Source organism: Elephantulus edwardii, unplaced genomic scaffold (assembly GCF_000299155.1).
Source record: "Elephantulus edwardii isolate Elephantulus edwardi_28Jun2011 unplaced genomic scaffold, EleEdw1.0 scaffold00104, whole genome shotgun sequence".
Lineage (NCBI taxonomy): Eukaryota > Metazoa > Chordata > Mammalia > Macroscelidea > Macroscelididae > Elephantulus > Elephantulus edwardii.
The window spans coordinates 12,365,737-12,393,360 of record NW_006399854.1 but is presented as its reverse complement, the minus strand read 5'-3'; the positions used below and the strand labels follow the sequence as shown (position 1 = coordinate 12,393,360).

Here is a 27,624-nt window from a genome sequence, read left to right as displayed (position 1 = left end):
GGATAGTTACCTGGATGGAAAGGGAAACAAAGGATTCATAATTAATAAAAACAAACAATAAATAGATAACAGACATATATTAAGATGTATCAAGGGAAAATAATATGCAAGAAGGGGACTATCAGCACAGTACTACTAAAGAAAAGAAGGAAAGATATAGAAAAGTCCAGAAAGATTAATGGAGATCAGAATTATAGGGAGAAAATAGAAAAAGTATGAATATAACACAGGCCCTGAATTTAAAGTTATAGAACAAAATGTGTCTGAATACATTAAGCGAAAAATTAATTTGGTTGGTAAACTTTCACTCAATTTATCCATTCACTCATTGCCATTGAGTTGAAACCAACTCATAGTTCACCTCATATTGGATTTTCACTTGCTGAAAATTGCAAAGGATGTACATCTCTGGTGGATTCTAAGCACTTGCCTTTGGATTGACACTATCACCAGAATTCTCTTTACTCAAATGTCAACAACAACATAAAATTGTTTTATGAAAATATAAAAAATAAAGTGCTTTGTATTTTCTCATTAATAAATGAAGAAAATCTTATTCTTTATGAATTTTCCCTATGTCTGTAATTGAGAGTTACCAAAGACCTTTCTAATGATTGTCTCAATTTGTCTTCATTACTGTTTAGCAAATTATATTCAAGAACACGCAATTTTTAGGTACTTAAAGAGAAAATGAAAAGAATATGGAATCAATATGACAATGCTTCAGCTTTCATTATTTGGCCTGTTGTGTTAGCATAAAAGTTGGCTTTTTTAGCCATCATATTTAGCCACCTCTGGTCTCCAGCAACCTTAACTGCAGATACATGGTCTTGCAAATCAAATGTTCTTGCAAATCATCAACAGCTGTGGGATGAGGATACGAGAGTGTATGCTTTCCATACTGGGAAGCAAGATTTGAGGTGAACAGACTTGTAGAGGCAAGACTCAGGGAGACTGGAGCAAGACTCTGGTGAAAGTGAGAACCTGGTGATAATGGTGGAGAGACTGTGGCAATGCTGTGGAGAAACTATGGTAAGGTATAAGCAAAGGAGCCCTTAAAGTCCATAGTTAAATCTTTTGGCTGTTCTTGCTGCATTCTTGAAGGAGAAGGTGACATATAACTGGTCTGCAAATTCTGCTAAATGATTTGGATTTGACTACTGAACTGAAACAAGAGGCTAGACTAATTGAGGAATTGTGTCCTGGAACTTGGGCTAATCCCTAGACTTATATAGGGTGATATTCTGTGTCAGAGACAGTGCGATTGGCACAGGATAGAGCAGAGTTTAGGGCTGTTGTACATAGGGTCGCCATGAGTCGCAAGTGACACAATGGCACATAACAGCAACAACATCAACCCTAATCTCCAAGTTCCTTCCCTAAGAAACCCATTGTTTACACCATAACTGTAAGTCTGTGAATCAGCAATGAATAAATGAACCTCTTGCTGCTGCTGTGGTTGCAGAGGAACCATGAGGCTGGGCTATGGGCTCTTGACCTGCTTTCTGCTCTGGGGCAGTGAGTGCCTGTGTTTTCTCACTCCTCTGGTTCTTTCAGAAAGATGCTCATGGTCATGTGACACCATGTATCATTTTTCTCCTCTTTAGACAGGTCATGTAGGTAGGCGAGGCTATTTCTTGGAGAGGGACACCATCCATGAAAGATGAAGGGTCGGTGAGGGAGCAGAAGACCTCCAACAGAATGAGTTGACATTGTGACTTTAGCAATGGGTGCTTATGTCCCAGGGATGAAGAAGATAATGTAGGATAGGGTAAGTTTCAGGTTAGCTCTTCATAGGGTTGTTATGAGTTGTACTTGATGTCATCTAACAACAACATTGAAGAGAGACTCAAACAACTTGTGATATGCAGATGAAGCAATCATGCTTACAGAAAATGAAGAAGACTTGAAGTACTTACTGATGAAGCTCAAAAACAATGGTCTTCTTTATGGATTACAATTCAACATAGGGAAAACAAAACTCCTCACAACTGGACTAGTATACCACATCATGATAAATGGAGAAAAGACTGAAACTGACAGTGATTTAATTTTTCTTGAATCCAAAATCTATGAAAACAGCACTCAAGAAATTAAATGATGTATTATTGCATCAAGTAAATCAGCTGGCAAGCAGCTTTTTCAAGTGCTAAAGACCAAAGATTGTGGTATTTTCAATGATTTTAGATGTATGTGAAAGGTAAAGAATGAATAAGGAAAGCTGAATAAGAACTGATGTCTTTGAACTATGGTGTTCGTGAAGAATATTAAATGAATATATACCATAGGTTGCCAAAAGAATAAACAAAAATGTCTTGGAAGAAATAAAGCCTAATTGTTCCTTAAATCTGAGAATGGTGAGACTTTATACTTAAATACTTTAGACATGTTAACACTAGGGGTCAGTTCTTAGACAGAGACTTAATGCTTGGAAAAGTGGAGGTTCAGACAAAAAAAATGCTAATGAGGTGGACTGCGAAAGTGACCATAAAAACGAATTAAAGCAGAACTGAGTCATGGAGATGGTGTAGGGTCAGCAGGGTTTAGTTCTGTAGTACATAGGGTTACTATGAATCAGAAGTGACTCAATGCCATCTAACAATAACAATCCATTCAGGAACTGATCACAAGGTCTTTTTTCCATGAAATGTCTTTGAACTGACACAATGAAACCAAACAGATGCTCAACTACTATGTCACAAAATCCCCTTAAAATTAACTTGCCGTGTTCTATTCCATAAAGGAGTTCTGATGGCCTTATAGGTAAGAAATTATACTTCAAACCCAAAGGCAAGTGATTCAAATCTACCATTTGCTTCATGGAAGAAAAGCAATATAATTTATAATAGCTGATCTTAAGATGAAAAACATAAGAATAAACCAAACTAGAGACGCAAAAAAAAAAAATCTGTATAAGGAACATTGGAAAACACTACTATAAGAAATAGTAAGAAACCTAACTAAATGGGATAATATTCCCTATTCATGGATATGAAGATTTAACACTGTGAAAATGACAGTTCTATCAAAACCAATCTACATGTGCAACACAATCCCAATACAGATACCAAAAGTATTCTTCAAGAAGATAGAAAAGACATCGCACCTATATTTGGAAAGAAAAGGGATCTTAAATAAGCAAAGCCCTTCTGAAAAATAAAAATTAAGTTTAAGGCATAGAACTCCCTAACCTCTAAACTTACTACACAATGGGGATTACCAAAACAGCATGGCATTGGTACAATGACAGACACACAAACAACCAATAGAGTAGAATCGAGAGCCCAAAAAGTCAACTCATTTATCTGTGGACAAACCTCTTCAACAAATGGTGTGGGCAAAACTGGCCATTTACTTGCAGAAAAAGGAAAGAGATTCCACATACCGTACCACATATAAAAACCAACTCAAGGTGGATCAGATATTTAGAGGTAAAACCCCAAACCATAACAACCATAAGAGACAAAATAAGACCAAAATTAGAAGAATTAGCCTATAGTATAATTAGGCTTGCAGATTTAGCCAGAAATGCACAATCAGGAGAGGATGAAATTTAGCGAATGGGACTGTGAGATAATCAAGTCCTTATGTGCATCAAAAACTTTCTTCAATAGGGTGAAAAGAAAGTTTACAGACTGGGAAAAAAATATTTGTAATGATATTTCAGACAAGAGCCTCATAACCAAAGTTTACAGACTATTATAGGTCCATCACAAGAAAAGACCCAGTAACAAAATCTGGTTATGATCAGTCCAGAATCTGGTTATGTAGTGAAAATATCTTTCAGGAAGGAAGATGATATAAAGACATTTCTAAAGAAAGAAAGATAACATGCTATTATTGTGTTTCATTGACCATGCAAAGGCATTTGACTGTCTGGATCTTAACAAATTGTGGCTAACCTAGAGGAAAATGGGAATCCCAGAACACTTGATTCTACTTATGCAAAACCTATATTTGGACCAAGAAGCAGTCCTCAGACCAGAGCAAGGAAACAGTTCAAAATCAGAAAAGTAGTGCATCAGGGATGCATCCTGTCCCCATATCTTTTCAATCTGTATGCAGAACAGATCATTAGGGAAGCAGGGCTTTCTGAGTAGGAGTATGGCATCAAGATTGGAGGAACACTTGTTAATAGCCTATGATATGCAAATGACACAACCTTGCTTGCTCAAAGTGAAGAGGACCTGAAGCGCTTGCTGCACAAGGTCAAGGACTGTAGTCTTCAATATGGACTGAAGCTCAACATCAAGAAGACAAAGATTCTCAGCACTGGGCCAACTGGCAGCACCATATTAGATGAAGAAGAGATTGAGGTTAGTAATTACAGCTTGCTCAGCTCCACAATCACGACTCTTCACATCAGCAATCAGGAAATCAAAAGATGAATTGCATTGGGAAAATCTGCTGTCATGGACCTCTCCAGAGTTCTGAAAAGCAATGATATCAGTCTAGAAATAAAGGTGCACCTAATCCAGGCCACAGTTTTCTCAATTACATGTTATGCTTCAAAGAGCTGGATAATGACTAAGGATGACAGAAGAAGAATAAGTGCCTTTGACTTATGGTGCCTGAGAAGAGTCTGGAACTTACCATGGACTGCCAAGGAAAACAAATAAGTCTGTCTAAGAGAGAGTAAAAACAAGTTTCTCCTTGGAGGCTAGGATTTTGAAGCTCTGTCCTACATACTTAGGGCACGTGTGCAGGAGAGAACGGTCCTTGGAGAAGGACATCATGCTCGGAAGGGTGGAGGGACAGTGCAAGTCAGGAAGATCTTGGATGAGACGGAATGATACAGTAACTGAGGCAATGGGGGTTGGTGTGTCTGAATTAGTGAGACTCGCTCAGAACAAGGAAGGGTGCAGAGCTGCTGTACATAGGGTCGCTGTATGTCACAGGCAACTCAATGGCAAATAAAAAAAGAAACATACTATATTGGTTGTTTTGTATTTAAGCTTCTTGTTTAGAATCAACAAGACCTTAGGGAGAGCCTTTGTATTTAAAAGTAGGCTGTTATTATATTTTGGAGGAACATTCTTCTCAGTGGTACAGCCCTTTTCTATCAAGGTGATGTACATAGGTAACCTGGGGCTGTTGTGATGCTGAACTTTGTGCCATTAAGCTGTCAAATGCCATAGCGGTTACCCACAGTGGACAGTTTGGTGGAGGTCCAAGTTTAAGGCACGTTTGGAAGCAGGAGCGGCATCCACTTCCTAAACAACATGCCTCTGCAAACACTATAAACTTTGATAAATGATGATACTTATAGAAAGGCTTCAGGCCTCTTGTTTATAAGGTCGCTATGAGTAATGCTTGACTAGATGGCAATCAACAACAACATAGCTGAGAAAATCCAAGCAAAAACAGTTAAACAGCTAGTAAGTGGTTGAGCCAGGAGAGAATATGGCCTCAGAAACTGATTTTGAAATTTTTTTTCATTATTACCTCTAAATCGTGGAAACCCTCAATGTGATACATTCACTTAATTAACTATAACAGACTCAAACAAATTCAGAACATGAAGACTGCACAAGATTTCATAATATTACCTTCTGGTAGACATAAAGTTATCATAAATTGGAGCTGACCTGATGGCAACTAAGAATAACACAACATCATTTCGACAAATTGCACAAAACAACTGGAAAATACCAAGTAAATCGAGTGCTCATGAGTTATCTGAGCACAGATTAGGAACCAGTTGTTCACACAAAACAAGGAGATACTGCATTATCTTATATTCAGTAAAATACCATTTGAAATGCTTTGACAAGCAAACACAGCCTTTGAAGTGCTCACTTATCTATGCCCCCAAATTTGGAACATAATTGGCTAAGTGAGTGGGAATGATCCAAATCCATGCTCATTCTAAAGATAAATGCTTCACCAGAATAATAAAAAAATTATCAAAATATATTATTAATATCACATGCAAGTGAAACTTTGCTGAAGATAATTTAATAACAGTTGTATCAACAGTCCAAGAGGAAACTGCCAGAAAGTCAATCCATATTTAGTAGATTACATGGAATGAGGAATATAATTACTGATTTGAGATAGATTTGGCTGAAAGTAGAGAAGAATACCAGAAAGAGGTTGGCCTGTGATTGATTGACAACACAAAGATATCTGACTATAAGGATCATAACAGATTCTGTATTAACATTTCAAAGATTAGCAACACTTTTATTGTGCTCAAGGAGAACCTGCTACATGTAAATAATTCAAACAGAATAATGGGATACTACATGGCTTAACCAAAAAGCACATGGTTCAAATCTACCAACTGCTTTGAGGCAAAAAGATGGGCAATTTCTTCCCAAGTAACTTACTGCCTCTTAAAACCTGCTGGAGGATCATCTATGAGTTAGCTCTGACTTTAAGCTACACAACACCACTACTATGATTAAAAATTAGGAAAGGTATGTGTTACATCTTTTCTACATATTTATTCAATCTGTATATTGAGCAAACAATCTGAGAAGCTTCATTACAGGAAGAACATAACATCATTATTAAAAGAAGAATCATTTAAAACCTGCAATATGCTGATGACACAAGCTTGCATGCTGAAAGAGAATATGCAGCATATTCTAATGAAGAGAAAAAGGTGATAAAGATCAGAGATTAAAGTCTTCAGTATGAATTACACTTCAACATAGACAAAAGTCATCAAAACTGGATTAAAATAACAAGCAACATTATGATAATCAATCACTGTCATCAAGTTGATCATGACTCAGAGCAGCTTGGTACATCAAGTTATAGGGACAAACTTACATCAGCAGATAGACTGTCCCAACTTTTCCCATAAAACCAACACTAAGGATTTATTTTGCCTAGGTACATACTGAGGAAGTAGTCAGGAAACTAAACAGCATACTCTTCTGGGCAAAGCACAGCAGAAGAACTCTTTTGAAAATGTTTAAAAGCAAAGATGTCACATAAAGAACTAAAATACACCTGACTCAAGCCATCTTTTCAATTGTGAAACCTGGACAATGAAGAAGGAAAGGAAGATCAAAGAATTGATGCATTTGAATTAAAGTGCTACTAAAGAATATTGAGTTTCTCACGGATTGCCAGAAGAATTGTATCTCTGTACAATCCGAACTCCTTGGAAGAAGGAAAAAAAGAGAAGTACAGTCTTAGTACTATTTAGTATAGTTACAGTACTCCTTAAAAGCAAAAATGGCAAGGCTTTGTTATACATACTTTAGACATATTATCAGGAAGAACCAGTCTCTGGAGAAGAATATCATCCTTGGTAAATTAGAGTCAGAAAAAGAGGAAGAACTTTAATGAGCTGGATTAACAGTAGTTACAGAGATCATTCAAATGTAACACATATTCTGAGTATGGCACAGGATTAGGCTTCTCTCTCTCTCTCGCTCTCTCCCTCTCTGTGTCTTTCTCTGTCTCTCTCCTCATACATAGGGTTTAGAGGGCTCTCTGGTGGCCTAGTGGGTAAAGACTGTGCTGCCAACCCAAAGGCAGGTGGTCAGAATCCACCAGCTGCTCTGTGGGAGAAAGATGAGAAATATGCTCCTTTGCAATTTACAGTCTCTGAAACCCACTGAAGGATCAGCTTTGTGTTGGTTCTGACTTAGGGCAAAGAGGGAGTGAGTAATACCCAGTCACTCTGAATCAGAACCAATTCTATAGGAACTAACAATAAAAGTAAGTTGCTTTTTTGTTTTTGCTCTTCATAAAACTAAATGTTAAAATATATTGCATATTAATGACACTTTACTGAATATAGCTGGTCTCTTATATAGCTTCTTACATTATTTATAAAACCCTACATTATTAGTAATAATAAATATAAAAAAATAGAAACTAAATTATTTTATATGCTTGAAGAAAAAATACAATAAACTAAAGATCTATACACATTCTCCGGCCTATGTGGGGCAAGTGGCTGCTGTTAATGAATGAGATAGTAAAGGAACAGAGAGAATATTATGACTCATGTTCATTCAACTAAAATAATTTACTTTCATAGCACATACAAGACACATAAATGGTTATAAACAATGATTGTGAAAGACTGCAATGATGAAGTTTTAAATGATTAATTTAAACTTATTTCTGAAGTCAACTCCCTATCAATCAATGGTCATCAAATGATGAATGTTGTCCTCTTTTAAAGGACCTATAATTTAAGAGTTGCTAAAATAAGTAATAATCTTGAAGAATAACATATTAAAAAACTATAGTTTAAATATATACTCACTGCCATGAAGTCAGTTCTGATTCACAGAGACCCTAGCAGAAGAGGGAAACTGCCTCATAGTTGTTTCTGAAGCTGAAAGTCCTTTTTTTTTTAAAAAAAAAAAATATGGAAGGCTTCACGAATTTGCGTGTCTTCCTTGTGCAAGGGCCATGCTAATCTTCTCTGTATTGTTCTAATTTTAGTATATGTACTGCTGAAGCGAGCACAAGCTGTAAGTCTATATAGGTGTAGACTGCCTCACCTTTATCGCACAGAAAACGTGGTGGGTTTGAACTGCCAACATTTCAGCTAATAGCTCAATGCTTGACTGACCACACCACAGGGCTCCTTGTCAGGTTAGCAGAAGTGGTTCACTGGTTAATTCTCAATTGCTTCACAGGATGTGTGAGGTCTCTGGATCCTAGTCTATATAGTCCAATGTCAGTTTTAAAACTACTAACATTGCCGGCATGAATTCAGCTTCTTCCCCCATAACACACTAACCTACCTATTTAAAGACTGAAAGAAAAGTTCCTAACTTGTAAGCATAAGTTATTTGAAAAGTTCTCCTGTTTGAGACTATTAATATTTAATGAAAATAGAATATCAATTGATGACTGCAAACAAGAAAAAGAATAAGTTTACAGATCAACAGAAAATCCTCCTGTTTGGATAGGATTGGAAACTTTTAGCAGTAATATATTCTTTAAAAGTTTATGAGATAATATGGAAGGGGGGGAAGAAAAAGCACTTGAAAGAAGCTGTAGCCATTATTAAGTTAAGATTCCTAATTCTGGGAATGAAAGGGGCAAATATTAGTATTATGATAAAAAATTTCCTAGACTTGTCAGTCCATTGCAGTGATTAGTGGTTTGGAATTTGTTTTCTGTACACACTTGGGTGACTTTCTTACCTAGAGAGCATGCCCAGAGGTGTAACATTAAGTGATCCCATCAGCATTGCCAGGGCCATGCCTGGGGCTTCCCGTTCTATTACTTCTTTTGTGGCCTGTAATTAAAGATTAAATGGCATAGTAAGTGAAATTAGCAGTTAGCCAAACAGAAGGCAGGTAGAGTACTAAAACAGCACATAATAATAATAATAATAATAATAATAATAAACAATAACAACAACAACAAACCATGCTTTTGGCTGACTTTAATTTCTATCCCTCTGCACTCCCCCAATTTATTTATCTTTGGGACTACTGCATACACAACAAAGGTTCAGAAAAATGCATAAAATTTGTATATCAGCAATTTTTCTTATCTCCTATACGTCATATTTAAATTTTGTTTAATAAACTAAAAATTAACATAATACCTCGCATTATACCTCAGATTGCTAAAATAGCTCAAAAGCCTTTCAGTGTAAAAATGTGGATATTTTCCTTTGTCTTTTACTACTAAGAGTAATAAAAACGATCAACACCCTTGGTACTAGCAGTCAGGAGACATATTGTACTGGGAAAGTCAGCAGTCAGGAACCTCTCCAAATTATTTGGGACAATGATGTTAGTTAGGGGATGAAGGTATCCCAGATTCAGGCCATGGTCTTCTCAATCACTTCTTATGCATCAGAAATCTGGACAATAAATAAGAATCACAGAAGAATCAATGCTTTTTAACTGTGTGTGGCAGTGATGGATATCTCATGGACTGCAAAAAGGACAGAATATGTCTTGGAAAAATTTAAGCCTAAATGTTCCTTGGAAGCAAGGATGCTGAAGCTTCATCTCACATACTTCGGGTGTGTTGCTAAAAGAGGCTATTTATTGGAGAGGGACATCATGTTTGGAAAGATAGAAAGTAGGTAAAAGAGAGAAGAACTCAAACAGTTGACAGACATAGTGACTGCAGCAGAAGGCTCAAGTAAGTAAGAGATTGCAAGGATGGCACAAAGCAGGACAGGGTTCAGAGGTGTCATTCATAGAGTTATTATGACTCATAGTTAACTCCATGACACCTATCCACAAAACCACCTTGCTATATGGTGACAGTCAAAACGTGGTATAATTTCAAGATGTCCTAAGAAGAAACATGGAGGTATTCAAATTATGAATTGCTTGTTGACTTTTACAACTCTAAAGGACCTTAAAATCTTAGAAGATCAAGCAATGAAGTGTTATTGACAATATTGCTAGAGCTCTCTGGGTAGGGTTAGTATTTATTTCATAGCTGGCTTGATAGTCACCTAAGCAATGACTGATGGGAAATATTTTTAAAACAAAATAAAAATAAAAACAATATTCCACTTAAGCTTGAAGAAAATTCATTAGTAAGCACTTAATATTCATTAATAAAGTACTTAAGTACAGAACTCTGGTGGCATAGTTCATTATCCGTTAGATTAATAACTGAAGATAAATGCTCAAATACACTAGTAATTCTTTAGGAAAAACATGGGCAGTCACCTGCTCTAAAGATTTACAGCCTCTTATGGAGAGTTAATATGAGTTGGACTGACTGCATTGTAGTGGTTTGTTTTCTTTTAGCTTTCTTGTACAAAATATAAGTCACAGTGTAGTTCAAGTGGTTAACACTCTTAGCTGCTTAAAGAAAATACGGAGTGGAGTCTACGAGAATAGCTCCATATAAGGTCTAGTGATCTAGTTTTCAAAACTAGCCATTGAAAACCTTATAAAACACAATTCTACTGACATACATGAAGGCACTCTGAGTTGGAATCAACTTGACATCAATTGGAATGCACTAAGTTTGACTCTGTGTACTGGAGATGCAGTAGTAAATTGACATTTCTAAGACTGTGTAAACACTATAATTTATACATTAAAATATCAAATGTTTCATTTGTAGAGAGTTGTCTAAAAGAGATGTACTTCATTAATTTGAGACCAGACCACTATTTACCTGGAAGGTCTTATTTTCACGTATTTGGATTTTAAAAAAATTTTTCCCCATATATTTGTTTTATTAAATTTTGGTTTTGGATTTGTTAAAACAGCTCATTGAAACTCAGATTTGCTATATGGATGTCTTTGATTTTTAATGTTCATCAGTCTGCACTGTGGTCGACCATCTATTAGAAGGACCTGTGGGAGAAACTCTTTTAGGTAGTCTCAGGTGGGAATTAGTACTTTTCAGTGCAACTAGTTTATTTTCAAATCATTGTGCTTTTGAACTAAGTTATACTTTAGAAAGGAGACAAATTTGTGAATTCCTTTCAGTAGGCTTAATGAACATATTATAGTTTAATTTTCTTTTACTTTCCCTCATTTTACAGATAAATCTTTTAAAAAATGTTATGTTTATGTATTTGCATAAGTCATAGTAAATATTTTACACACTACAATATAAACCTGATGTTCATATTCTATATTTAAATAAACATTTAATATATATTTGTATATATCAAAATACATAAACAATAGAAAAATATAGATGGGTGCCCTGAAGATTTTCTAGAGAATTTTATGAAATATAAATATATATTATGATGGCACTGAAAGGGATCCAGAGTATACTAGTCAGTGGTTGAGGGAGCCAAACTCTATCAAGGACTACAATTAAACCACCTTTTCCAAATACGAAATGCTTCAATGCACAGATACAATTTCAACCATAATAAATATTTCAAATCTATTTTTTCCATAAAATATAAAACCTTCCCTTAACTTTTTTCTGATTTCATCTTTTTCTTAAGCATTTGTTATTGCTGGAATATTGCCATCTTTAAAGTCAGACAATATCTCTGTAGCGTTGAGGCTGATAACAGTGAACAGTGGGCTGTTACAATACATAGCTAAGTGCCCAAAATACAACATGTTGTTGTTGTGCTGTTATGTGCCGTCAAGTTGCCTTCAGCTCATAGAGACCCTTTGTACAAAAGCTCTTAAGCTTGCCCTGTCTTGAGCCAGTCTCAATGACACCTACCCCTATTGCCCTAGTTACTGTACCAATCCATCTCATCCAACTGTCTTCCTCTCCTGTGCTGTCCCTCCACCCTTCCAAGCATGATGTCCTTCAAGGATAAAAACTTCCTGGCCACATGCCCAAAGTATGTGAGACAGAGCTTCGAAATCCTAGGCTCTAAGGAAAACTTGGTTTCACCCTCTCCAAGAAAGACTTATTTGTATTCTTGGCTGTCCATGATATGTTCAAGACTCATCTCCAACATCACAGCTCAAACGCATCAATTCTTCTGTCATTATTCATGCACAGCAAGTAATTGTGAGGACCATGGACTGGATCAGGCACACCTTAGTCTCCAGACTGATATCGTTGCTTCTCAGTATTCTAGAAAGGTCCCTAATAGCAGATTTACCTAATGCAATTCACCTTTTGATTTCCTGACTGCTGGAAACAAGAAACAGGTAACAATTATTCATTAATGCTCAAAGTGTTGATTGAGGAACCAAGCAAGCTGTAACTATGATCAATCTCAATCTTTTCTCCATCCATCATGATGCTTCCAGTTGGCCCAGTGGTGATAATCTTTGCCTTCTTGATGTTGAGCTTCAAGACACTGAAGACTGTAGTACTTGACTTTCTGCAGCAAGTGCTTCATGTCCGCCTCAGCATCCAATAAATGTTTGTTGATGAAAAGAATGAATAAATAAATAATCCGTTTAAATATTGGTTTGCTACTTAGCTCTATGAACAGAATATTTAATTTCTCTGAATTTTTATTTACTCAGAAATGAAAAACTAACACGTTTTTGTTGTTATATACCATTGAATCACCTGCAACTCACTATGACCCCATGTACAACAGCTCTGACGCCTGCCCTATCCTGAGCCAGTCTTTCTGACTCTGACACACCTAATCCAATTGCACCAGTTACTGTATCAATCCATCTCATCTGGGTCTTCCTGACATCTGCGTATCGCAGGTTGTTAATGAGTCTTCCTCCAATCCTGATGCCAGATTCCTCCTCGTACAACCCAGTCTCCTGAACGATCTGTTCTGCATACAGATTGAAAAGGTATGGAGTCAGGATGTATTTCTGATGCACTCATTTTGTACTGTGAACCATGCATGCAGTGTTTTCTTGCTCTGTTCTGACAACTGTCTCCTGGTCTGAATATGTGTTTAACATGAGCACAACTGAGTGTTCTGGGATGCCATTTTCCTCAAGGTTAGCCACAATTTCCTGTGATCTATGCCTGTGCATAGTTAATGAAACACAGACAGACATTCTACTGGTACTCTTTGCTTTTTGCTAAGATGCATCTGACGCTGACAATAATGTCTCCAATGCCATGACCTCTTTTAAACCCAGTTTGTATTTATGATAGTTCTCTGTTGATGTACTGTTTCAGCCATTTTTAAAAATAATCTTCGGCAGGATATTGCTTGTGTGTGATATTAATGATATTGTTCATTAATTTCCACACTCTGTTAGGTCACCTTTTTTTGGAATGGGAATAAATATGGATCTCTTCCAGTCAGTTGGCTAGGTAGTTGTCCTACAGATTTCTTGGCACACTCCGGTGAGCATGTCTAGGGTCACATCTGTTTGTTGAAATGTATCAATTGGTATTCCCTCAATTCCTGGAGCCCTACTTCTTGCCAGTCCTTCAGAGCAGCCTGAAGTTCTTCCTTTATCACCATTGGCTCTTGACTGTATGTTGTTTCATGAAATACTTCTCTGTGTCAACCAACTCTTTTTGGTATAGTGACTATCTTTTTTTAAAGCTTCCTGGATTGCTCAATATTCTGCCCATAGTATCCTTAATGATTGCAACTTGCAGCTTGAATTTGTTCTTTACTTTCTCCAGCTTAAGTAAGAACTGCTGAGCAAGTTAGGCCCTTTTGATTTTCAGATTCCAGCTCCTTGTAAATTTCATTCTAATACTTTGCTTTGTCTTTCTGAGCTGCCCTTTTAAATTTTCTATTCAGATCCTTAACATCTTGGTTTCTCTCCTTGCATTGGCTTCTTGTCATTCTTGTACAACATCAGTCTCTTCTGGCATCTGTTTTGGTCTTCATCTTCTTTGTAATGATCTTTTGCATTCTTCATGAATGATATTCTTTATATCCTTCCACAGCTTATCTGGTCTTCATTCATTAGGCCTCAAAATTGTTCCTGAATTGGTTTTGAAATTCAAACAGGATAAACTAAAGATCAAATTTTGATTCCTATGGATTTGTCTTGACCTTCTTAGCTTTAATTTGAACGTGCTTATGAGTAGTTGATGGTTTGTTCCACAATCAGCACCTGGTATATTTTTCACTGTTGATACTGGACTTCTCCAATGATTCCTTCCACAGATTTAATAGATTTGATTCCTGTGCATATCATCAGGTGAAAGCTATGTGTATTGCCTGCCTTTATGTTTCTTTTTTTTTTTTTTTATATGTTTATTATAAAAAGTGTTTGCAATGAATAAATTATTGATTGTGCAGAATGCTATCATTCTACCCCAGCCTCATTTCTGACACCAAATCCACGTGTCTAACTACTGATCCTTCTTCCTGGTTCCAAACTTGTACATTCCAGTCACTCATTAGTATTATTAATGTTTTGACATGTTTGATTGATCTCTGAATACAAAAGTTGGTAGAAATTATTTTCTCCTCTTCGGCTCTGGCTGTTGGCATATAAATTTCAATAATATTGGTATTAACAGGTCTTCCTTCCATGTGTATGGATATTATCCTGTCACCCAGAACATTGTATTTTAAGATGGATTTAGAAATGGCCTTTTCGACTATGAAAATGACTTCATTTTTTTTTCCCTCACCTTTTCATCTCCAGCCTGGTAGATTATATGATTGCCTGATTCAAAATGGCCCATGCGAATTCATCTCATTTTGCCAGTACCTAATAAGTCAATATTATGTGTTTGCTCCATTTCTTTTTTAATAATGTCTAGTTTTCCTACATTTCTGCTTTTCACGTTTCATATTTCAATCATTAGTTTCTGCTTACAATTGTTCCTCCTCCTTTGTGTTGCCAAATTTGAGGGCTCAGGCTCAGTTGTCATATCTGTTACTCTACTCCAAGTGTGTTCTATTATGTTACATAAGAGCTAAGAGAATGAAATGACATAATGAACCACTGAGCACTAAGATGTAATATGGTATGTATCAATTCTGTCTATGTTCTTGTTTTCAATTCTCCTTACAGCTTTGCTCTTTTGATTACACGAGGAAGAGACAGGAATAATAAGAATTCAAAAACCAAACTTAGAAGAGTTACTGAAGACCAAAGATGAGTGGAGTGAGGATTAACAGCAAGAACTCAAATGTAAAAATATTGGGAGGTAGGGAGTAGGAAACAGAATAGTTAAATAAGTGAAGTGTAAACTATTGAGAAAGAAGTCGAATGGAATTAGAAGATAGACATGAAGGTAAAATCTGCAAGCCATAAATGGGGCAACATTACTAAGAAGGTAAAGAACAAGGGAATAAAATGTAATCTGAAATAAAAGATCCCTATCTAAATTGCTAGAAAATCCAAAGAATAGTTTTAAGAAATAATAGCTTTGTCACTTTCAATTACATATACTAGTACAATATAGATTCATAAATGCTATTGGGTATGTAAATGAGCACATAACAAGTATTCATTATAATAAAGTATGCATTATCAGTGGCTTAAAGGATGCTATTAAAAGTTTTAAATCAACTTTCCCCCCCCACTAGGTCAAGCTTCCTATCTTATCATACATTATTAATTTAATTACCAAATCCTTTTTCCCTTGAAAGATAGTAGAAATTTACATTCATATTCAGATATCACTTTTTCTGAACTGGTAGATTGCAAAAAACAAGTTTTAATTTGATTCAGTAATTATCATTAAAACATTTATCCTTAATTTATAAATATTTTAAGCATGAAAGTTGTAATCTATTAAGCAACATCATAGATTTTTGTTATACCTCTGATACTTTTACTGTAACATTAAATTCATAGAGATTCTTTAAGGACAGGTCAAACTTCAAAAAGAGTGTCAAGAACAGAGATTCTTCAATCTTTGTAAGTGAAAGTCACGCCCATTCTTTAATTTGAAACAAAAAAGTATCTCAATTAAAAGTTATTGCATATTTAAAGATTTTAAAATATGTATTGAAACATAAAATACTAAATATAAATGTAATTTTTTTTGTAATTTCTTTCTTATATGCATGAGACTTTCTGGGAAAATATCAGTTAGAATAGTACTTTTACAAATCAAAGTTCTAGTCTGACACGTATAGAAACATCTTAGTTGAAACTGATTTGACAGAATCTAACTAAATGTGCTCTTATATATTTTTAAACACATGATTTTATTAATAAGAATAGAAAAATGTATGTTATGATAGTAATCAATGCTAATGCTTGTTGTAACTGATTAGGCCAATAAAAAAAGATGTCTCCTAAAATATAGTAACCCTCCACTAACTAATCATCAATAACAAAGACGCTATTTGAAACATCAGCTAATAAGTAATGTTGATTTTGTTAATCAATCAAAGGCAATGTAGTTTCTGGGAGCTAGATCTTAAAAGAGAATCCTACTTTTGAAAAATCAGTCATAAAAAACATTATGGCACTGTAATGACAATAATACTGCTGAAGTGTGAATCCATAACAATATAGCTCTTACATTTTAAAGCATTTGGTAAAGTATTATTGAGTTTTGTCTGTTGCCAATAGCAAACTGCTTTTCAATTACTAGAGAGTCCACGCCTTTTAAGCATTTTAAATATGATAATATTTATAAATGTGTTGTTTGGAAGAACTGTTTAAATCCGTTTTCTTAATTTTCGTTCTCTACAGAATCGATTCTTTTAAGAAGTAATTAATAGTAATGAGTGTGTTGACTTCACGTTAGAGGGTGGTAGTTACGCAAAAGATTAACTATTTGGTCTTATGGAAGCCAACACAGAACTTGATGCTGCAATTTTTTTCTTCAATGACAAAAAAAATACAGAAAAACAAAACCCAGCATTATGACGTTCAGTTCTACTCTGGTACACACAGGTTTCCAAAAGATGACACTGACTTGACAGCAATTAGTTGCTAGATGATCACTGTGGAATATGGTTATAGCAGCAGTTTTCTAGTTATAATTTCAAGGGCTCTTGTAGGGCGTTCCATGGCCTAGTGACAAGAAGCTGCACTGCATTCCCAAAGGCATGCGTTTTGAGGCCACCAGCAACTCTGCAGGAGAAGGATGGGTAATCTTCTCCAGTGTGATTAACAGTCTCTTAAAACTCACTGGAGGGTGAGCAATGAATGGGTTCTGACTCTATGGTACACAATAACAACAACAACGACGACGACCATATTAAAACACAGATTCCTGGCTTTTGTCTCCAGAGATTCTTAGTCACAATATTGGAGTAGAGTTGGCAAAAACTTACATTTCTAGCAGTTTCTAGGTGATGTTTTTAATTTTGGTTCAAGGACTATTCTGATAATTTGTACCATTTGGTTTAATCTTCGTGAACAATTTAGTTTCAACTTTATAAAGAAAAATAAAATAAATGCAAGACTCTTCAATCAGATTAAAATATAAACTTGTTGAGGAGAAAATAAGATAAAAAACAGACAGCTAGTCACATTTCCCTAATTTTATCCATCAAAGGCAAAATTATTTATTTTCATTTTAGATCTACAAAGAAAGGGTTATAATACGATAGTACTTCAGAAATAGCCTCTACAGGGTACAGAGGAGCTATAGTTTACATGTATTCCCTCTCAATATGTAAACATGATGGATAAAACTTAACTACATGACATACTCCTAAGGATGCTCTAGGAAGACTAGTTATGCACCTACTTCACAACTCGGCTTGCTGAAACTGAGGAGGACCTGAAGCACTTGCTGCAGAGGGTCAAGGACTGCAGCCTACAATATGGATTGAGGCTCAATGTCAAGAAGACAATGATTCCCACCACTGGGCCAATTGGCAGCATCAGGATAGATGGTGAAGAGATTGAGATTGTTCACAACTTTTGTTTCCTTGGATCCAGAGTCAACACTCTCGGCACCAGTAGCCAGGAAATTAAAAGTCTTATTGCCATGGGAAAGTCTGCTGGTAGGGACCTCTCCAAAGTACTGAAGAGCAATGGTGTCTCTCTGGAGACTAAGGTGCATCTGATACAGGCCAGGGTCTTTGCTATCACTTGTTATGAATCAGAGAGTTGGATAATGACTAAGGAGGATAGAAGGAGAATTGATGATGACTTTGAGCTGTGGTGCTAGAGAAGAGTATTGAGAATACCATGGACTGCTAGGAAAACAAACGGATTCATCCTGGAAAGGGTTAAACCGGGCACCTCCTTGGAGGCAAGGATTCTGGGGCTCCGTCTAACATACTTTGGACATGTTGTAAAGAGAGACTGGTCCTTGGAGAGGGACCTCATGCTTGGGAGGGTGTAGGGACAACGCAGGATGGGAAGGCCCTCTATGAGGTGGACTGATTCAGGGACTGAGGTAATTGGGATGGGTGTATGGGAGACAGTGCGATTGGCACAGGACAGTGCAGAGTTTTGGGCTGTTGTACATAGGGTCGCTATGAGTTGCAAGCGACTCGACGGCACATAACAACAACAACAACAACAACTTTTGTTAACTCATATTCGACAAGGTAATAAAACTTATCAAATGGGGAAATGACAACGTCTTCAACAAATGGTACTGGTAAAACTGGACTGCTACCTGCAGAAAGCTGAACCAGGATCCACAAATCACATCATACACAAAAATCAACCCAAAATGGATCAGAGACCTGGGAGTAAAGCCTCAAACCAAAAGTTCATAAGAGATAAAGTAGGACCAAGCTTAGAATGCCTAGTCTACAGTATAAAGAGACTCCCAAATACAGCCAGAAATGCACAATCTAAAGAGGTTACATTTGATGAATGGGATCTTCTAAAGATTAAATCCCTGGGTGCATTAAAAACTTTTCCCAACAGGGTGAAAAGAAAACCTACCTACTGGGAACAAACATTTGGCAATACCATCTCAGACAAGAGTTTCATAATCAAAGTTTACTGAATACACCTGAGCCTCCACACACACACACACACAAAAAAAAAAGGACTGATAACCAATTAAAAAAAGGGCAAAAGACATGGAAAGAATTTAAGAATTTTTACAGAGGAATTTATTAAAATGGCCAACAGACATATAAAAAAATGCTCAAAAGCATTGGCAATATGAGGGAAGCAAAACAAAACCACAATGAGATGCCATATCATGACAGTATCAGTGGCAAAGTTTAACAAGACAGCAAGCAATAAATGTTGGAGAAGATGTGGTGAGATAGGACCTCTTATACATTGTTTGTAGGACTAAAATGGTATAACCACTTTGGAAGACAGATTGATGCTTCCTCAAAAAGCTGAAGACAGAAACTCTATATGACTCAGCTATTTCATTGCTTGGAATATATCCTGGGAAAATGAGAACTCTGGCTCAAACAGAGACTTGTACACCAGTGTTATTCACCATTGCAAGAACATGGAAACAACCTAGATGTCCAACCACAGTAGAATGGATTGATAAGTTATGCATCATTCACACAATGGAATACTATGCAGCATGTAGGAGCAATGATTTGGTAAACATGGAAACAGCCTAGATGTCCAACCACAGTAGAATGGATTGAGAAGTTATGCATCATTCACACAATGGAATACTATGCAACATGCAGGAGCAATGATTTGGTAAATTACCACCTAACTTCAGAGAGACAGGAGAGCATTATGCTGAGTGAACTAGGTTAGTCCTAAAAGGACAAATACTGTATAAAACCATTATTGTAGAATGAGTATGAAGATCCAGAAGCCGGGGATGGAAATGGAGAGGTGAGGATGGGTGGAGGGTAGAGTGGTTAATCCCAGGGTTGCAGAATTTGATGGGGGTGCGGGGAGCGAGAAGGAAATGGGAAAGATCTGGTGTTAAAAACAACGTATTTGAACTTTGTAAATAAATTAGTATAAAATAAAATTTTAAAAAGATCATTTAACTTCTCCATAAACACCACTAGTTGTTTCACATTAACTTTTATTTGTTTTTTAAATACACCAATTAACGGGGAGTTGCTTGGATATTCCAATCATTAATTCAAATGCTCTCATCAGATACAGAGACCTGCTATCATTCCACCCCCTATCTATAGTCTTCTTTTGTCACTTCTCAAAATGCATTATCTAGATACAATGAAGTATTGACAAATTTCTGTTTGAGCCATTGTGCCTCTAAAATGTAATGGATTAATAAATATTAGCATAGTCATCAATGGACTATGTCACTGCATGGTACAACAAGTCAACAAATTGGTATATGTAACAATATGGATTGATTTTACAAACAATACTGTGAAAAGAAACAGAAAAAAAGTACAATTAGATATTTCTACTTATATAAAGTTGTGGAAAAAAGTAATCCATATGTTAGAAGTCAGAATGACAGTTACTTTTGTTGTCAGGGTTGTGACTACAAAGGAACACAAATTTGGTTTTCTGAGCTGCTGATAACAATTTTATTTCTTTCTCTGAATATGGATTATATGGTTGAGTTTTTGAGAACCTGCCAAGCTGAACCTACACTGTGCATTCTTTAGTAATTTGAAATAAATGGAAATGGATTTGTCAATTCATTGAACATTTCCTGATTTCCTCAGAAAGATCTGATCATGAAATCTATATACATCTAAAAAAAAAATCTCATTGCTGCTGAGCTGAAAATCACTGAAGCTGACCCTCCAGTGGGTTTTCAAGGTAGTAAATCATATTGGACACTTCCCATCTTTGTCCCTCGGAGATGCTGGTAGATTTGAACAGAAGTGTGGTTTTTGGGGTCAGCAGTGCAGCTCCTATGGACTATGTCACACACACCACTACTATATATCAATTTTTATGTTAAATACGCATCAGTGATTTGGGCAATGACTAAAGATGACAGAAGAAGAATTGATGCCTTTGAGTTGTGGTAGTGCTGGAAAAGAGTACTGAATGCATCATGAACTGCTAAGAGAATAAACAGGTCTGTCCTGGAGAGGGTGAAACCAACCTGTTCCTTAAAGGCAAGGATTTTGAAGTTCTGCCTCATTATTTTGGGTATGTTTCCAGGAGGGACCAGTCCTTGGAGGACATAATGCGTGGAAGGGGGGAGGAACAGTACAGGACAGAAAGATTTTGGATGAAATGGATTGACACAGTAACTGGGTTAAAGGGGGGTAGGTGTGCCAAAAACAGTGAGATTGGCTCAGTACAGGACAAGGTCAGAGCTATTGTATCTAGGGTTGCTAGGAGTAGCAAGTGATTTGATTACACATGATGACGACAACAACAACAACAGCAACAACTTCTTTATCTAATTCCTGACATTTTCCAACCATAATGTATATTCCCTGATGCTAATATAAACTTTTTATCTCAACTCTTAATATAAACTTTCTAACTCTACATTGATTACTTTGATGATGTTAAGATTCTAGTACATACAATTCTTTTCTGTGATGCCTGTTTATTACCTTATTCTTGACCTCTACTTACTAGAGGTTAGTTGTTATGGTGTACTGTCAAGTCGGAATCAACCCATAGCTGATCCACCAGTGAGTTTTGTTGCTGTTGTTGATTACCTTTGAGTAGAGCACGACTCATAGCGACCCTATGAACAAAAGGCCTGAAGTCCCTCTACAACTATCGACATTTATCAAAGTTCACAGAGTTTCAGAAGCATGTTGTTTAAGAAGTGGAAGCTACTCTTGCTTCCAAGCCTGTCATAATATGTCAGTTAGTTTTAAGGAGCACCAAATCTTATGGGAGGAGATTGCCCTTCTTTTTCTTGCAGAGAAGCTGATGGATTTGAACCATATACCTTTGTGTTGGCAGTGCAATTACTTACCATAAAGCAATCTTACTGTAACAATAAAAAAATGCCTCTAGAAATAGTGAAATGACCCTGGTATAACCAAAACTGTCCCTCATTAAAAATCGTTTATACAAATGATTATTATTATTATGCAAAAAGTAGTCATATACCAAACAATTCTCTTTGGACTGTGCAATGGTTTCTAGGTTAAAAACAATTAAAAATTAAACTTTCCTGAACAGTGGTGGGAAATTTACAAAATATTTTTAAAATATTTATATAAAAATGTAATTCATACTAATATTATATAGAAATATTTTCTTCAGTTGTCTTATAAGGTAAACAAGTTTGACAAACAGAACAGTGCACAAATAAGACTGAAGTTGTGATGTGTAGTTGGTTATTAAAAAAACAAACAAAACATACAAGCCAAAATTGGAAATGAAGACTAGTAAGACTAGTTACTTGCATTCAAATTCTTAATTATAAATTATTTTTAGAAATTTTAATCAATAAGTAGACCAGTAATACTAAATTGTTGAAGTTCAGCGGGCTTCTAACTAGAAAATATTTAATAGTGAATGAACATTTTATAAGAAAAGAATAGTTAAAAGAACTATCAAGTAATGAAAAACCAAGATGTCCCACAGGGCAAAACTAGTTTGGTAAAATAATTGTATTTCATGAACTCATGACTTTGATTTGGATTGTGCTTTTGAACTTGATCTTTGTTAATAGTGAATGTGATAAAGTAATTGGGCAATATCATATAATGAGTTAGAGAAAAGAGAAAATGAATTGGTTTATTTTATATTTAAACAAAATAGCTAAAATTTAAAGTTTACTCTTCCAAAATTACTTCCTGAAAACAATTCTTTAAATTGCTCTTTATTATTAGAATTAGTCTTTAAGGACAGGCTATCGAGCCAAAAAGAATACTAAATAAAATTTAGACAGTTTATAAAACACAAATATATTTGGAAAAAATATAAGAAAACTCTCATAATTATAATAGACCAATAAAGTCAAGATTGGAATTTTCAGCCATCAAATTGGAAAGATTAAAAATCATAATGAATAAGAACTGTTATATACTGCTAGCATAAACACAGAAATTGGCATGATTATTTTGATATTGTTGTTGTTGTTATGTGCCGTCGAGTCACTTGCGACTCATAGCGACCCTATGTACAACAGCCCTAAACTCTGCTCTGTCATGTGCCATTTATTTACATTGTCTCTGACACTCCCATCCCAATTATCCCAGTCACTGAATCAATCCACCTCATAGAGGACCTTCCCCTCCTGTGCTGTCCCTCCACCCTCCCAAGCATGATGTCCTTCTCCAAGGACTGGTCTCTCCTCACAACATGTCCAAAGTATGTTAAGATGGAGCCTCGGAATCCTTGCCTCCAAGGAGCCACCTGGTTTAACCCTTTCCAGGACAAATCTGTTTGTTTTCCTAGCAGTCCATGATATTCTCAATACTCTTCTCCAGCACCACAGCTCAAAGGCATCAATTCTCCTTCTATCCTCCTTGGTCACTGTCCAACTCTCTGATGCATAACAAGTGACTGAGAAGACCATGGCCTATATGAGACGCACCTTAGTTTCCAGAGAGACACCACAGTTCTTCAGTACTTTGGAGAAGTCCCTAACAACAGACTTTCCCATGGCAATGTGCCTTTTAATTTCCTAGCTGCTGGTGCCAAGAGTGTTGACTGTGGAGCCAAGCAAATTAAAGCTGTGAACAATCTCAATCTCTTCACCATCCATCCTGATGCTGCCAGTTGGTCCAGTGGTGAGAATCTTTGTCTTCTTGACATTGAGCCTCAATCCATATTGGAGGCTGTAGTCCTTGACCCTCTGCAATAGGTGCTTCAGGTCTTCTTCATTTTCAGCAAGCAGGGTTGTGTCATCTGCATAACGCAGATTGTTGATAGTTCGTCCACCAATCTTGACCCCACATTTCTCCTCATAGAACCCAGCCTCCTGGATAATCTGTTCTGCATATAGGTTGAAAAGGTATGGAGTTAGGATGCATCCCTGGCGTACGCCCATCCCAATTTTGAACCATGCAGTGTTCCCTTGCTCTGTTCTGATAACTGCCTCCTGGTCCAAGTATAGGTTTCGCATTAGGACGATCAAGTGCTCTGGGATTCCCATTCTTCTCAGAGTCAGCCATAGTTTGTTATGATCCACACAGTCAAATGCCTTTGCAGTCAATGAAACACAGATAGACATTCCTCTGGTATTCCTTGTTTTCAGCTAAGATCCATCTAACATCAGCTACAATATCCCTAGTACCACGACCCCTTCTAAACCCAGCCTCGACTTCATGCTACTATATTGATGATTATTTTAGAGGGCGATTTATATTTTAACTCAAGTAGTAAACAATACTGAATACATCATGTTATTGTTGTTCAAATGAGAAGTTCAAGTCTCACTGAGGGCACGTCAAAATATAAGCCCCCAGGGATCAATAGGATACAAACTGACATGTTCCTATGATAGGTGCAGCCCTGGACATGCTCATTAATCTATCCTAGGAAATTTGGAAGACATCTGCCTGGCCAATTTACTAGAAGAGCTCCATATTTGTTCCCATTCCCAAGAAAAGTGAGGCAACAAAATGTAGAAATTATCAAACACCATCATTGCTACAACATGCAAGTAAAATATTGCTAAAGATTATCCAAAAACATCTAGGACAGTGCATTCATAGTTCTGCCAGAATTTCAAGCTGGATTTAGAAAAGGCCATGGTAGCAGATATATCACTGCTATGTCTGATGGAAATATTACTGGCTGAAATACCAGAACAATGTCTATTTGTGTTTTATGGACTATGCAAAGGCCTTTGACGATGTGGATAATAACAAATTATGACTCACATTGAGAAGAATATGAATCCCAGAACACCTTAGTGTGTACAAAGAAAAGCTATACCTAGACCAAGAAGCTAATGTCTGAAGAGACTAAGGGAACACTGCACATTTTAAAATCAGGAAGAGTGTTTTATTCAGGGTTATATCCTTTCTCCACACCTATTATTAATTTCCTAGCTGCTGGTGCCAAGAATTTTGATTACTAAAGCTGTGAACAATCTCAATTTCTTCACCATCTACTATGATGTTGCTAATTGGCCAAATGGTGAGAATCTTTGTTTTCTTGATATTGAGCCTCAATCCCTTTTAAATACGGCAGTCCTTGAACTTCTGCAGCAAGTGTTTCAGGTCTTCCTCAGTTTTAGCAAGCAGGGTTGTGTCATCTGCATAATGCAGATTGTTAGTGAATTTTCCTCCAAACCTGATGCCACATTTCTCCTCATAGAGCCCAGCCTCCTGGATAATCTGTTCTCCATAAAGACTGAAAAGGTATGGAGAGAGGACACATCCCTGGCATACACCATTCCCAATTTTGGACCATGTAGTATCCCCTTGCTCTGTTCCGATGACTGCACTTCAACATAAACAAAAAATTTTCACAACTGGGCCTATAAAGAACATTATGATAAATGGGAGAAAGACTGAAGTTTGTTTAGATTTCATTTTATTTGGATTCATCACAATCAACACTCATGGAACAATGTTCAAGAAATAGAACAGCATAATGCAATGAGAAAGTCTATGGCCAAAGACTTCTTTAAAGACTCAGAAGACCTGGCCCACATCATGGGAATTTAATCTCCTGATGTACAAGTGAAAGCCGGAGAATGAATAAAGAAGATCAAAGAATTTAAAACGCCTTTGAATTGTTTGTGAAGAACACTGAATATACTATGGACCAGAACGACAAGCATCTGTCTTAATAGAAGTGCATCCAGAATTTTTCTAAGCAACAAGGATGACTAATAATTTGTCTTACATCCCCTACATAGGCTATCAGGAGTCCTCCTACTTGTAGTATAACATTAGAAAAAAAGAGGAATTCCTTCACCAAGATGGACTAGTACTGAGACTGCAACAATGGGCTCAAACCTAACAAGAATTGTGAAGATGGTGCAGGGCTGGGCAGTGTTTCTCTCTCATTCATAGGGCCTCTGAGATTGGAAGGCAGCTCTGATCGACAAGTGGTAAAAAACTGTGCTGCAATTGCAAAGGCGTGCGATGATGCAACAGTATATAACACTAACATGAAAACGAATTTGACTTTGCATACCTTCTAAAGAAGTCTCGGCAATCCCTCTTGCGCCCAGAGAAGGTGAAGAACTGCTGATTTAAATTTGTTTAAATCCACTGCCACAAGGCAGTTATGGCTCTTGGTGATTTTCTGTTGGGATTTTGAGACAATGAATCTTACAGGAGACGACTGCCAATTTTTCTCTCTTGGAGTATCTGATAGATTTGAAGCATCCACCTTTTACTTAGTAGCACAAAACTATGCTGCCAAAATCAAACTCCATACTGACTGCCATTAAATGGATTCTGACATATAGGGAACTTCATTGAGTTTCTCAGGATATACATTCAGCAGAAAGAAGCCCGTCTTTCCCTTGTGGAACTGCAGACCGATTTGAACAGCAAAGCCTTTTGGTTAGTTGTACAACACTCTACACGGAATAGGTTTCCAGCACTTCTTTACCTTTAGAGAATATCACCTTCACCACCACACAGGAAGAGCTAAAGCTCCCTGAGTTGGATTACTCCAGACACTTGTCAATGAAACTAAAGAATTTTTAACACCTGCCTGAGCAGGGTGCAGCCTTGGCTGCCCCAAGAGGCATGAAAATCACAGAACTGAGTGGCAAGGAGCACAGAGAGAAATCTGCCTGCAGGCACAGTTAAGAAAGATGTTGCTCTAACTGAAAACTGTCTACTGAATCCTTGTTGTTGTGTACTGCAGAGTCTGAATGAATCCTTAGCTGACCCTCTAGAGGGTTTTCAGAGACAGTAAATCACACGGGAGATTGCTTATCCTTCTCCCGAGGAGGAGCTGGTGGATTTGAACTGCGTGCTTGTGGGATTATAGTGCAGTTCCTTACCACTAGGCCACACACCCTACTTGATCATAAATTGTAACGTGATACAACCTAATAAACTCCATGCTGTTGTTGTTTGGATGCTGTTGAGCTGACTGACTCATCACAACCTTATGTACATCAGATTAAAACACTGCCTGATCTTGTGCCATCTTGTCTCTGCTGTGCCTAAGGACATCATTGCAGTATGCATGTCAATCCATCCTGTCAAGGGCCTTCCTTCCCTTTTTCAGACTCTCTGCTTTTCCTAGCATGATGTCTGAGTGCTTCCTCTTCCAAATAACATGTTCAAATTATGTGAGATGAAGTTTCACCATCCTTGACTCTAAGGAGCACCGTGGCTGCACTTTCTAATAAAACCCATAATCATGAATATTGTCTGTGTCATTCCAGCGAATTACAGAATTTAGGAGAAAAGCTGAGTGCAATGGAAAGGACAGTTGGTGTCAGAATTGGTAAAAAGGTTGCAGGGAGGATTTATGTCTGACATCTACCTCATGGGAATCAACTTTGGACTACCGATCTTGACACTTTCCCTTTGTGAAGTTAGAAGGGTCAGATACTCCTGCCATGCTATTCTTTCACTCAGCTTACATTGTATCTTCACTAAGAATAACAATGGCATCTTAACTGAAGGCAAAATGT

The 27,624-nt window shown here is 36.8% G+C and overlaps 1 protein-coding gene across 1 annotated transcript in view; it reads right to left on the bottom strand.

Annotated features, from left to right (window-relative positions):
- LOC102844647 (gephyrin-like) overlaps window positions 1–27,624 on the bottom strand; it is a gene marked incomplete at its 3' end in the record, with an annotated part of 706,808 nt that overhangs the window by 375,032 nt on the left and 304,152 nt on the right. Inside the window, exon 6 of the mRNA XM_006891835.1 lies at window positions 9,129–9,223. Coding sequence (XP_006891897.1) covers window positions 9,129–9,223 — 95 coding nt within the window. The remainder of the gene's footprint in view (window positions 1–9,128; window positions 9,224–27,624) is intronic.